Raw genomic sequence first — 13,165 nt, 5'->3', positions numbered from 1 at the left:
GTACCGAGTTTGTATAGATAGTAGCTTGATCAGCATGTGGCAATTGTATTCACATCTACCATATTGCATATCCGAGCAATCGCATCTTATCAACCGAAGATAACTGGGCTTGAGTTTTATCAACCAGATATGGTGAGTAATATTGGCATTCAACATCTCCACCAATCGCATGAGTTCACTAGTGACGTCGTAAGCGTCCGTAACGCGCGTAACTTGAGCGTTCATTTCAGTGGTTTTGCAGATGAGGAGTGCATAAACGCATTTTCCCTCGGACCGGAGTTTCCTAGAAACCCCGCTATAGCGCGTATGTAGAACTCAGTTGCTACCGATACACACCGCTTGTCTAAAAAAAAGGAAGAAAATTTCCGGCCTTCTTAACCCGGCGGCATTGTAATGGCCCTTAGGTTTTTTCCGACATTAGTCTGTATATTTGCTACTCCCAAAAATAAATGTTTAGTCCTATTCTTCATCATTCGTCCGTTTTTTTTGGTGAACAAATCACATCTAATGATGATGAGCTCCCGCGCTATTCACGGTACTCGACTTCGACGACCCGGAGGCAATACCTCAGCATGGGGGAACAATCCATCGATACGCAGGAGCGGTATGTAAGCTTTTTGTCGCTTTGCCGCCGTCTGGAGAATCGCATTCGATGTTTGCGTTGTTCGCTGATGATTGACCTTTACTTCCCCCATTTGCATACAAACGAGCCTGGCTCACTCGATTGGCTCCACCCTGCTCCACATTCAGGGTCAGTGCAATCAAACACGTATGTATCCGATATCAAAGATAGTACCCAGATGGCCAGATCACACTACTGCATCATGTTGGCCATCTGCAGCCTGAGTAACGCATGCATCATGCCGCTTTAGTGACGTCAGTTTTCATGTGCTATTGAATTCAAACTGTGTCATCAGATCTAAATCACATCTCCGGATACCCTGGAGTTGTGCAGTGGACCAGGCACAACCAGCTTTACCAGACCGGTTGGCAAGTAGCCAACATGGCTCCAGGGACAGTTGGCGCGACTGATTTCTATTTATTCTATCGTGAGTAGCACTGCGCCATCCTTAAGAACGCTCTCTTGAAGATTGTGGACCTGCACCCCTTGTATTAAGACACACACCTCTATATTTCCTCCCATCGCTAAGTTGTAATGCCTGTTCCGTTTGTACGCCACTCTGAAGTCGACGTTCTCATTATTGGTGCTGGCCCTGCTGGGCTCATGTGCGCGAATGCCTTGGCAAATGCGAGAGTCAATGTTCGGATCGTCGATCAAAAGTCTGTGGGTCGATCCCTTTCATTCCTGCTTTTAACTTAACCTTCTGTTAGGGCTGTCAAACTAACTACTGGCGAGGGTGATGGAATTACACCTCGCACTACTGAAGTTTTACAGGTGAAAATGCTCCCTTGTCGACTGACTAAGACTCAGTATTAACAAGTTGGACATAGAGTTATGGACTTGCAGAGCGCCTTCTGAGGGAGTCTTGCCAACTCCATCTAGCGGTATGCCTTTCAAAGTGGGCTTGCAGGATATACGATTCATCGCATCTCAGTCCTTCTACAACCCTTCTGCGACCGGCGGTATTGAGGTTCGTAAATTCCGCTATCAACGAAGGATATTCACTGAATTTCCGCCATTAGCTCACTGGCAGAATAGCAAGCGTGACAGCTCCGTCTGCAAGATACCCATTCGAGGTGTGTTGATAAATTGGACAGAAATTACATTAGCTGAATGAGATCAAGGCTGCGCTCCATCAAGGAGCCATTCAAGACATTTTCATAGATTCCATGACACCGCTCGGCGTTGAGGTTCAACGATCGACGATACCAACTTCAATAGAGCTCTCCAAGGATGAAAATGAATTGGCAGATCCTACATCATATCCAGTTTGTGTTGTGCTCCAAAGACTGGACAAATCTGAGGACGAACCACAAGAAGAAATTGTCCATGCTAAATTTGTTGTTGGTTGTGATGGTGCGTTCCAAAGATGTCATTCCAGGCCTATCCAGGCAATATAATCATTTTCCTTGATAGGCGCTCACTCATGGATCCGTAAACAAGTCGATATTACGATGGATGGGGAACAGTCTGGTAAGAATGTTGATCACTTAGAATTCTCAGCAAGCTCAGTCTCGATCGATAGATTCCATCTGGGGTGTCGTGGACATGGTCACCCCTGACACCGACTTCCCGGATGTCAGGAACAAGGCCCTTATACATTCTAACCATGGCTCAGTTATTTTTGTTCCTCGAGAACAAGATCGCATTCGCATTTATATACAACTAAAGGACAAAGATGTCATCAATCCGATGACAGGCAGGGTAGACAAGGGGAAAATGGGTCCAGAGCAGATTCTTGAAGTAAGCGATATCCACTATATGATCAACAGTCATCAATATTCCCTTCAGACTGCCCAAAAATCGATTGTACCTTACAAACTCACCCGGAAGAGTGAATTTATATGGTGGACAATATATAGCGGTATGCATCTTACTAGCTATGAATTCGTATTTGTTGACATTTTTGCTCAAGTCGGACAACGAGTAGCCTCAAAGTATTCCATCAACAATCGCGTATTTATTGCTGGTGATGCTTGCCACACGCACTCTCCGAAAGCAGGTAAGCGTCTTAAATCCGGCTCCTCCTGGTCTGGTTACAATGGAACTTTTAGGACAAGGCATGAACGCAAGTATCAACGATAGCCATAATCTAGGTATGTCTCCTTTTCCTGTTATCACGATCGAGCTTAATCGTTTTGTCAGCTTGGAAAATTGCCCTAGTTGCTCGTGGGTGGGCAGACATATCCCTTTTGTCAACGGCAAGTTTTTCGAGTCGTGCAACTGTTTGACTACTTACTCACGCCCTGCCGATAGTATGAATCAGAGCGCCGTCAATTCGCATTAGACCTGATCGCGTTTGATAAAATGTGGTCCACCCTTTGCTGTGACAAGCCCTTGACTGAGCAGAACAGCGACGGGGTTTCGCCCGATCATTTCTTGAAGTGAGATTATGCCACCATCAGTCATGTCCTTTTACTGATCCTGCGAGGTCTCAGGACTTTCCAAACAGATTTCACCAGTGGCATCGGGGTACATTATCAACCTTCAGTTGCAGTAAACGACAGAAACCAGGAACTGGCTAGTGGTCTCGTCCTCGGTAAACGTGTCCCTCCATACAAATTCATGCGTGCGGCAGACGCATGGCCATTCGAGCTCCAGGACCTTCTCCCTTCGGACTTCCTCTTTAAGTTACTTGTTTTTACTGGTGATTTCAGCGATCCGCTTCAGCAAGCGAGGATTGAGTCGATGGTCACGGACATGCAGAAACACGAGAGCTTTCTAAACCGTTACGCGACACATGAGAACTCACGATTTGACATCATCACGATCAGCAAAGGCCGGAAGGAAACATTTAATCTATTTCAACTCCCTACACTTCTTCGCTCTCATTGGTCAAGGTAAGTGCTTGCCTATCTGTATGAAGTACGATGACATTGATCGAAGTGCTCTTAGGGTGTTTATCGATGACACTGATCCCACTGGTAGCTTCGGGGGAGAAGGTTACTCATATTATGGAGTGGGACCTGAGGGCGCTCTGGTTGTTGTTCGTCCTGATGGCTATGTTGGAGTCATCGCGCCACTGGATCGCGTTGGGGACCTTGATGCGTATTTCGCGTCTTTCATGAAGATTCCCGCTGAGGCTTAACGATAAATTTTCCTCAAATACGGCTTCGCTACTTCAAAGTACCATTAGTTCCTATCTGAAATTGAAATCCTTCTAGCTATTTCCACATCCTCAAACCAGACCTTCTCACTTGTGCACGCTATGGTACAACGCACTATTCTTCACTCCTTTCTGGAGATGAGTTGCTGACGCAGAGGCGATGGCAATTCACACCTTTGAAGGGGAGGATCATGTCTCGAAGAGCCGAGCTTGCCTGAACAGTCAACGAGGAGTAAGAACTACCAATACCGACTCCTACTGATTTAAGAATAAATCTGACAAGTGAAGCGAGGGAGAGTTGAGGTCGTCTTACATATACACCTCCGCTAGCATGCCTGTGAAAGTGGTCAGAATAAATTTGTATGTGATGCACAGGAAGGAGCTGACCATGACGTGGTGATGTGTTGAGACTGGAGATACTGACGGGTATGCCATGGGCTCTCTCGGAAACCAACGAAGTGAGAATATTGAGTGACAGATTCCGATAAATGGGTAGGATGGCATCAAGGCTAGCTCGCAATATCAGAGTCGGTCGATTGCAAATTGAGTGCGCCAAGCTGTTCAGAGGGAGACTATAAAAAGCGTTTGTGTGAATATTTCATATCACGATAAAGGTACCCTTGCAAGACTTCCGAGTCAAGGGTTGGATTTTTGAATATACCGTAGCATTTCTGGCTAGAGTCACGTATAGAGACCAGGGGATATGACTGCTCTTCTTTGAAGACCTATAAAACCACCCAGCCTCGAAGTCGGCCATCGTGCCTGTCATCCTCGTCTGAGGCGAGAAGTAGCGCCGGTAGGTGGCGGTGGTGCTTGTCATCCAGTAGCAAACTTATGGCATCGTGATGATTGAAGGTGCAGTAGAATTTTTGGAGAAAGCAGTGGAGATCCCTTGGAAGCGACTGGTATACATGTCATGGGCTATGTAGTATTGCCAACGGCCGGTTACCTTTCATTTTGAGAATGTTCCTACGTACACCATATGATCGGCCCCATTCTAGTTTGGGCTTACATAAGCGACGTTTAACATAGTGGCAGTTCGTGGTCCAGCATTGCTCACTTGCGCTCAACAAATGACTTCAGATAGCGGCCAAGAGAAGACGACAGAAGAAGGCACGATGACGATAGGTGAGAGAAAAGCAAAAATGGAGCAGCTGAGAGCGAAGATGGTGCGTGGTCCTCTCTGCATCATACTCTTTATCCCTTACCCACTTTTCTACAGCGTTCAACGACGAAAGCGAATCGCGCCTCCCTCATTGAAGAGTCTTCCAAAGCCAAAATGACAGCGAGGGATACTGCACGGTTAGAACGACAGCGGAAACTTGCGGAGGTATTACGCACGCAGGCTGAAGCTGAGGATCGGGGAGAGGATGTGGAGCGGCAGAAGAATTGGGAATGGACGATAGAAGAGAATGATAATTGGGAAAAGAAAAAGGCGAGGAAGGCACGGAGAGCGGACTATGAGTTTCACGGTAGGGGTTTATGCTATTCATTGCGTGATGACACTCATCGGATATTCTTGTGTAGATGATGTTCACGCGGCTCGACGGCGCTACAAGAAAGACCTTGACCTTATTAAACCTGACCTCGTTGCATACAACCGACAGAAAGAAGCCGTGCTGGGATTGGCACCAGGGTCTCTTTCAAAGTCTGGGAGCAGCACGCCATCATCATCTGCTCTTACAACCTTTGATCCTTCAGGCGGCCAGGTGAGTGTTGCCGAGCCTTCCATTGTATTGTATTTCTTATGATGTACATTCTCAGGTGGTTCCATCACCTGAACAACGGATGGCTGCAGAGAGCTTTTACAGAGATGCCAATACTCTACTGTACGCCGACAACAAGCCTACTGAAGACGCCATCGATAGAGTGGTTGGCAAGATCAACAGAGAGTACGTTGCTGTATGATTGGTTTCCTCTGCAGCACTGACATGGTGCCGTAGCATTGACAAGAAGGGCAAATTCTCGCGAAAGAGACTCAATGAGGATGAGGGCGACATTACCTACATCAATGAGCGGAATCGGGTGTTCAACAAAAAGGTATGTCATTGCACATCGTGTTCTTGAAATGTAAGCTAATGAGGAGCAACAGATTGCGCGGTACTACGACAAATATACCTCCGAGATTCGGGCTAGTTTCGAGCGGGGAACAGCACTATGATCATGGACCGTGCTATTCAATCCCCTCGCTGCACTTGTATTCAGACCATATACATCTACTCGAGTACTCGCATCCTGTAACAATATGAAGATTTATACTGTTGATACGCAACTCAGGATATGGTGTAAACGGAATCAAAGCAGTAGATTCAGTATGGCCAGCCACAACAACATAATAATACATGTAATGCTCTAAACGCAAGCGGACCAGGGGACAAAGAGGTACAGTTGATGCCTAAAAGAACGAACGTTAGTACTTGATCAAATGACGGTCTTGGAATGCCTGATAAGTGTCAGAATTGCAGAAGTAATGGTAGTCAGCAGCTAGACACAGAGGTCCATAAGACTGTTGAGCTTGAATGTGATATTTATTCATCAAAAGGACCAAGTAGAATCGAACATAGAATATGATGGATAGGATCACTTACTTGAAAGTTGAGGCTAGCGGCGGGACTGTAGAAAACAGAAAATACGAAGCAAGCTGCAAAGTGAGCCTGAAGTTTTTAACCATCGGTTTCAAACCCCGCAGTCCGCGATTATAGCTTAAGCGCTTAAAGCTTATGATCTGCGAGCTCGTTGCAGTGTGCAACGCCAACCAAGGCTACTCACTCAGGCCATCCGACAAAATGCAGCCCGTCAATCTGGATTCTAGAAACAGTATCAACATAATCAATGAGCTCGATACTCACATTGATGAAGTCCACACATTATTCAAATTTCCATGCGGCGAGATTGTTCTTTGCAGCACAGAAATTTGATAGTATGTGGAAACGACGTTTATCAAGTCGTGTTCTTTGAAATTTTTTTCGTAAATGTTTCCATTCAAACTGCCGATATCATCATGATCTCTTAGGGTTCTACCACCGATTCTGTGGAGGGGTTTTCAAGGACGTCGCCGGGAGAATAGTTTGAACTCCAATCCGTTCTCCCGTCGACAACGTCAGTACAATTTCTTGCCGCATAAATGCGCAGTCCCACTCAGGCGTCACCTGGAACACACCCAATACACAGCAATGTATGTAGTACGTCGTCACACTTGCGAGTCGGAAGCGACACAAATGGTGAGCATTTCTCGCACCTGCAGTAAGCAGTACTGATTCGAATGTTCGCTCAAGTACTTAATACTTGGGCTAAAACCATGGTCCTGGCAGTTGTCGGCGGCGGCAATATCGAGCGCACGCGTTGCGCATAACTGCACCCCTTATCGGACTGATTTCCTGCTATGAGTCATTCTCCTTTTCAACTCCTAAAGCCGAGGTGGACCATGATCTCACTGCATGTTGTACAAGGATATATGGCGCATAAAGCAATTGTGGGTATTAAGTCAAGTCAAGTTAGAGCAAAGTATAACTGAATATCAATCCTCTTTTACTTTCGCAAGACGAGCCGCGCAGTAATCACTTGCAGGTTATAACATTCCCTAGGTAAGTAAAATTCAGTCGAGGTCCTGCCGGCATCGATGGATCTTCTACCGCGCGACGCGACGCGCAGCGCTGGATATGAAAGCACATCTACGAAGACTCGGAGGAACACCAAAACCCTCCAAATCATGGACCGCGATGGATACGACACGATGCCGACTGGCATTTGACCTTCTTGAACGAGTGTACATATTGACCATAAACAGTGGGCCATCAGGAATCGCGACTCTCGAAGTGAATGAAATGTCACTTCGACTGACTTCTGTACAACGACCTTAACTGAAATCTAATGTTTTCCAAGCGAAGCGAAGTTCCCTCGGGTTGTAGGAATACCAGAAGCCGAACTGGACGAGCGTCCTTGAATATGGAGGAAGCGATTGCGCTGGAGGTTTCTCCGCTTCCTAAAATATCTGGTTTCGTTACTGTTGCTCTGACATCTGCCTGGTAGAATGGTCCTGCCAAAGTGGTTGGCAGAAAATGCAATAACTCTGTGGTTAGGACCTATTAGATGTCAGTCCAGTTGGACATCTGTCTATACCAAGGGCCCCCTAAATGTTGACATGTATGATATGGTCATGTACGTACCGATCATATACGAGCGCTATCGTTGATCATATTGACCTTGATAACGTTGTGACTTGTTCTCGCTTAAGTGCTTTTTAACTTTCGGTTGGTGTTTTTGGCAAAGTCCCTCGCTTCGGTTCGACCGAGACTATACCAAACAGAGATGGTTCCATGATAGTTTTTCGGTAGGTCCAAACTCTGATCGGGGCCCGTTAGCCAAGTACTACTAAGCCAATGTAAGTTATTCTATTATTGTCAGACCAATAAAAACTCATTCTACAATTCATATCATACAGGAACTTGTGTGCTCTCGACTGGAAACTAAATGGCCATCAGAAGGAACCAGCAACGGTCTTCGCATCTTGCTGGAATGGGCTGTCCAAACTTTAAAGCCGACAAGGAGGTACGTCTTTTTTGTTATATTGATATCTATCCGATACTAGTACTGTCTTCTATGGTAGGTATACAAGTGCAAAGCAGCGATACCCTACACCCTCGGGGGGCCGGTTAGGGTGCACTTGGGCCTGGGTTTCCACTTCAGTAACACCTTAAAGGACTCGGGGACTTCATGAACGCGTAACTTCTTTGATCCTCTACATTCTAAGCTAAAGGCCCTTCACAAAGGATTGTAAACGCCCTAGTCAAGCATTCACATCATGGTCGTTTCACATCCAAATTCTGTCAGTCATCCGCCTCTCGACGGATCCCTGTTCCTCCCTGAATTACTGGAATTCAATGCGCAATATAACTCGGACGTCGCATTCTTTGTTTATAACACACTTGGCAACAACGACCTGGTCTCCATCTCACACCTAGACTTCTATCGAGCTTGTCATCGTGCTGCACATGAAGTTAGACCGGATCGTGCAGGCACAGACAAAGAGGTGGTTGGCATCATCGCCAATTCAGACACCCTCCTTTAACAGACAGTATTTGTGGGTATCATCTTCGCTGGGCTAGTCGTATGTGAATATTATTTCTGCTTGAACATATCTCTTACTGTTGCTTTTTAAGCCATTCCCCATGTCACCTCGTAGTTCAGCGGCGGCAGTCTTAAGCATGATGCAAGAAACAAAGTGTCGTCGCTTAGTTACCACTCATCACTCTCTCGGTTCCCTGATCGACGAAGTTAAATCGGGTAGCGTATCTCGTGGCACTGAAGCAAGCCAGCTGCAGTGTGATGAGATGCCAGCGCTGAAAGATTTATATCCCACGCTTGGCACAGGTTCTCTAGACGAGGATTTTCTCCCATACCCTCCCAAAGCTTTTCGGGTTTCTCAGAACGATATATTATACTACCTACATTCATCTGGCAGCACTGGTTTCCCGAAAGCCATTCCGACAACCAACCAGACTGTCATCGACTGGTGCACAAGCCGTAAGCCACTGACACGATCTATAAAGCAAAGTGCTAACAGGAGTGGTATCAGCATGCATTGTCGATCACATCGGCGTTCTCACCCCTTTTCGTATCGCTGCTGCATCCATTCCAACGTTCCACACCTCGGGCGTGGTGGTCCAAGTGCTAATACCTATTGTGTCCTTGAGCAGTGTATCTATTTACCCGCCCACGTCTTTCCACGACCCATCAGCGGCCCCTTTAACACCCAATTCCCAAAATATCCTAGAGTCAGTGCTTAAGACCAGATCGAATGCTTTGTGGGTCATGCCTTTCTTCCTGGAGCAATTGGCGTTTTCTCCCAATACTATTAATATTTTGAAGAATCTTGAATATGTTGTATGTTACAAGTTTATTTTTGCAAGGAACGACTCATGGTGCTGTAGCTCTATACCGGCGGTCCACTCGCCTCTAAGACGGGAAATGCCCTGGTGGATGCAGGAATCAATCTCTTCCCTATTTACGGCTCTACAGAAATTGGGCCCGTCACTCCTATATTCCGGGATGGGATCGAGAAAAAGCTTTGGGACTGGCTGCGCTTTATTCCAAACATCAAGACCAGATGGGTTCATCAGGATGATGAAACATATGAATGCCAAATTTTGGTGCGTCTCACTCTTCATACATCAGCTCAATGTGAACTCTTCTTCACAGACAACTCCGATGTACCGAGTGTCAGTAGAGAATCTCCCGGACGTCAAGGGTTATGCCACTTCAGATTTATTTATCAAGCATCCAACGATCGAGGGTCTGTGGAAGATGTATGACTGATGGTTGTGTTATTCATGTTCCGGAATCGTCTGACATTATTCTTGCAGCTCAGGAAGGAAGGATGATGTATTGATACTTTCGTTCGGGGAGAAAGTAGTACCAGCTCCCATGGAATGCATCATCGGAACCAACCCATATGTGAACGGCGCCGTCATCTTTGGCCGTGGACGTAGCCACGTTGGCGTTCTCATAGAGCCACGAGCGGGTCATGAAATCGACATCAACGACGAGGTACGGGTTTCGGAGTTCAGGAATCGAGTTTGGTAAGACCTTTGCAAAACTGCATGCGACTTTCGTGATTCAGAATGCTCTCGAAGGCCCGAGATAGAGGAAGCGAACAAGACGGGCCCTGCCTTCAGCAGAATCTTCAAGGAAATGGTTCTTGTGACGTGCAGGGAAAAGCCCATGCCTCGAGCTGGAAAAGGGACCATCGCTAAGAAAGCCGCTAGCCGAATATACGAAGAGGAGATCAATGCCCTGTGAGCAGGTGCTTTCACCAGCGTCCAAAAATGATGTTATTAATGAGCGTCAGATACGACAAGGTGGAGGGCGGAAGAACAGGCATCGTTGTGCCTTTACCCACGAACTGGACTGTGGAGGACGTTGAGAGTTGGCTTATGCTCCTTGCCGTTTCTGTGAACGCTGGCAAGGCGGTCGATCCTGACACAGACTTCTTTGCTCAAGGCTTTGACAGGTGGGCCGATGGTCAATCATTAATCAAAACTCGTGCTTTGCTGACTTCCTACCTCCAGTCTTTCTGCGACATTCCTCAGAAGCCAAATCATCAGTTCTCTCAGGTCGTCATCAGATCGCAACGTCCAGGCTTCAGCACCCCAAATTCATCAGAACTTCATCTTTTTAAGCCCTTCGATTCGCCAGCTCGCAAGAAGCATCCTCCATGCAGTATTGCATGGGAACAGTCCAACCTCGGTCGATCTCAAGGTTGAGCTCCAGAGCATGATCGAGAAGTATTCGGTGGGGTTCGATGGAGATTCTGTCAGAAATGCCTCCACCACACTTGTTAATAGACGCAGTCGAAGCAACCATGTGGTCATCCTGACTGGTTCCACGGGCGGCCTTGGTTCATACCTGCTTGCATCTTTGCTACAGCGCGAGGACGTGTCAGTGGTATATGCCTTCAATCGTTCGTCTACAGGCGCTGCATCCATTCAAGAACGACAGAAGAATGGATTCGACGACCGTGGCTTGGATGTCACCCTCCTGCAGTCAGAGAAATTGTTGTATATAGAAACGGATACTTCTAGTGATGACCTGGGTTTGGAAAAGGAGTTGTATCAGAAGGTTTACTCTATTTCCAGTCCGTTCTGTAGACTGGTCTGCTAACAACACACGATCTAGATCTGCACATCCGTCACTGTCATCATTCACAACGCCTGGCCACTCAACTTTAACCTGGCGCTGTCGTCCTTCGAGCCTCAAGTTCGGGGAACACGCAATCTCATAATCCTGGCTCTATCTTCTCTGTGGCATCCGAGGCCGCATTTTTTATTCACCTCTTCTGTCTCAACTGCGCAAAACTGGGATAAGTCGAAAGGACCTTTCCCAGAAGAAGTACAGTACGACGCGAGCGTCGCAGAAGGCCTTGGGTATGGCGCGAGCAAATACGTTTGTGAAATGGTAAGTCGTATACTACTTTATGGGAGTATATCAATCCGATGAATACCACCCTAAACAAGGTCCTCGTGAACAGTAACTTGCCAGCATCCCTATTCAGAATCGGACAAATAGCGGGAGGACCTCCACGAGGAGCTTGGTCGACAACGGACTGGTTGCCGATCATCGTCAAGTCGAGTGTAAGTTTGGGTGTATTCCCGGAAGCCCGAGGGGTAAGTGTGGTTCAACGTGGGGTACTCATCAATGACACACGCGGTTTAGCTCCTGTCGTGGATTCCTACTCACGCCGTATCAAACGCCATTCTTGATGTGGCTTTCGCAGAAGAAGAGCCTTCTATCGCGGTGAATCTGGTACATCCGAGACCGGTAGCGTGGGGGGCGCTGATGCGACCTGTTGCGGACGCCATCTTTGAGCGCAGGATCACAAGCGTCCCGCTTCCTCTCATCCCATTCTCGGAGTGGTTTGAAAAGGTCGAATTGGGTGCCAAGAACGCAAGCGAGGCAAATATCAAACGCATCGTACGCGTGTTTCATTTTCTAACTGAATATTTTCCTACCTGATCTTCTATCCTAGCCTGCTATCAAGCTTCTCGACTTTATGCGTTTGATGTCTCGATCGGATATCGCAATCAGAGCGTCTGGGGAGATGTACTCAGAAGTAGGTGGTTTTGCCTCGTTCGCGACTGATGTGGCCCAGTGTGTCAGTCTGACGGTGAAAGAGTTGGAGCCTCTGTCATCGGCGACTGCAATGCAATGGGTAGACTATTGGGAGGCGGTGGGAATGTTTCGATGAATGATTGCTTTAAGTTTGGATCCTGTTGGGCCATTCATATTTCTAGATTTTTTGAGACGACACTGTACAACAGATATGCAGAGGAGCGTTTGGCAATCCCCTTGCTTGTTTGAACAGTTGGCCTGTCTACATATTGTAAGGACGGAACCAATTCGCGTCGACGCCGTTGGTGCGTGCTCAGAAGGGTAACAAGGCACCTAGTACGACTCAGTTTGAAGGAACTAAGGTCCGACTGATAACAGGGTACTTGAAACCGTGTGGATCTAGGGGTCATTTTATTGTGAATGGTATCATGAACTCGCAATTTGTAACGAAAGGTTTAACCAAACTTTGCAAATTTATGTAGTGTGCACGGGCACGTTTTGGATCAAAATATCTAAGTCTAGCACTACTTACTAGTACAGTACAATGGACTCCATCGGAGCTGGCGCACATAAACTGGGCGACAGCAATACCATCTATGTCTGCGACTGTAGAACTTGTCTCCAGAAGACCAGAGGACGGAACACACGTAGCCTCGAGTCTTTACCTTCATTCCCATCTGCCACCTCGAACACCATTGCCAACGAACAGAAACCTTGCCTATTCAACGGATTATGTAATATTTACATAATCTCTACAGATTTGGAATCTGATCACTTTCCGTTGATTCCTGACATCTTCTTCGACTTCTCACCACTATCATGCCGTAATC

The 13,165-nt window shown here is 46.9% G+C and overlaps 3 protein-coding genes across 3 annotated transcripts; all 3 read left to right on the top strand.

Moving 5' to 3' along the window:
- Positions 1-1,060: 1,060 nt before the first annotated feature.
- BJ212DRAFT_1567946 (FAD binding domain-containing protein) lies at positions 1,061-3,710 on the top strand (the record flags this gene model as incomplete). The annotated part of the gene is made up of 15 exons (XM_041341996.1): positions 1,061-1,281; positions 1,333-1,396; positions 1,453-1,506; positions 1,557-1,592; positions 1,645-1,698; positions 1,747-1,978; positions 2,039-2,095; positions 2,148-2,365; positions 2,414-2,486; positions 2,538-2,624; positions 2,677-2,718; positions 2,768-2,823; positions 2,879-3,006; positions 3,061-3,462; positions 3,518-3,710. The coding sequence occupies exons 1-15, from the start codon at positions 1,157-1,159 to the stop codon at positions 3,708-3,710; spliced, it is 1,821 nt and encodes a 606-aa protein (XP_041194733.1). The 5' UTR covers positions 1,061-1,156.
- Positions 3,711-4,686: 976 nt separating this feature from the next.
- Positions 4,687-6,347, top strand: BJ212DRAFT_1343918 (SYF2 splicing factor-domain-containing protein). The gene is made up of 6 exons (XM_041335250.1): positions 4,687-4,897; positions 4,951-5,200; positions 5,256-5,437; positions 5,493-5,620; positions 5,672-5,768; positions 5,821-6,347. Exons 1-6 carry the CDS (start codon positions 4,802-4,804, stop codon positions 5,887-5,889), a joined length of 822 nt encoding a protein of 273 aa, XP_041194732.1. The 5' UTR covers positions 4,687-4,801; the 3' UTR covers positions 5,890-6,347.
- A 2,182-nt stretch (positions 6,348-8,529) lies between these two features.
- Positions 8,530-12,565, top strand: BJ212DRAFT_1567944 (uncharacterized protein; the record flags this gene model as incomplete). The annotated part of the gene is made up of 14 exons (XM_041341995.1): positions 8,530-8,760; positions 8,800-8,835; positions 8,888-9,251; positions 9,304-9,611; positions 9,659-9,877; positions 9,927-10,033; positions 10,091-10,306; positions 10,361-10,522; positions 10,576-10,737; positions 10,796-11,345; positions 11,403-11,681; positions 11,741-11,890; positions 11,940-12,197; positions 12,253-12,565. The coding sequence occupies 14 exons, from the start codon at positions 8,530-8,532 to the stop codon at positions 12,469-12,471; spliced, it is 3,261 nt and encodes a 1,086-aa protein (XP_041194731.1). The 3' UTR covers positions 12,472-12,565.
- Positions 12,566-13,165: the final 600 nt, after the last annotated feature.

Source organism: Suillus subaureus, assembly GCF_016647635.1.
Source record: "Suillus subaureus strain MN1 chromosome Unknown BJ212scaffold_10, whole genome shotgun sequence".
NCBI classification, from domain to species: domain Eukaryota; kingdom Fungi; phylum Basidiomycota; class Agaricomycetes; order Boletales; family Suillaceae; genus Suillus; species Suillus subaureus.
The sequence above is the reverse complement of the archived record's forward strand: the minus strand, read 5'-3'. Positions and strand labels throughout refer to the sequence as shown.

What these genes read in the sequence shown, in the direction of transcription:
- BJ212DRAFT_1343918 (XM_041335250.1), top strand. Translation starts at nt 4,802, where the DNA reads ATGACTTCAGATAGCGGCCAAGAGAAGACGACAGAAGAAGGCACGATG. An exon ending in TTGATCCTTCAGGCGGCCAG is followed by an intron (nt 5,438 to 5,492) that starts GTGAGTGTTGCC and finishes GTACATTCTCAG; the next exon opens with GTGGTTCCATCACCTGAACA. An exon ending in GTTGGCAAGATCAACAGAGA is followed by an intron (nt 5,621 to 5,671) that starts GTACGTTGCTGT and finishes ATGGTGCCGTAG; the next exon opens with CATTGACAAGAAGGGCAAAT.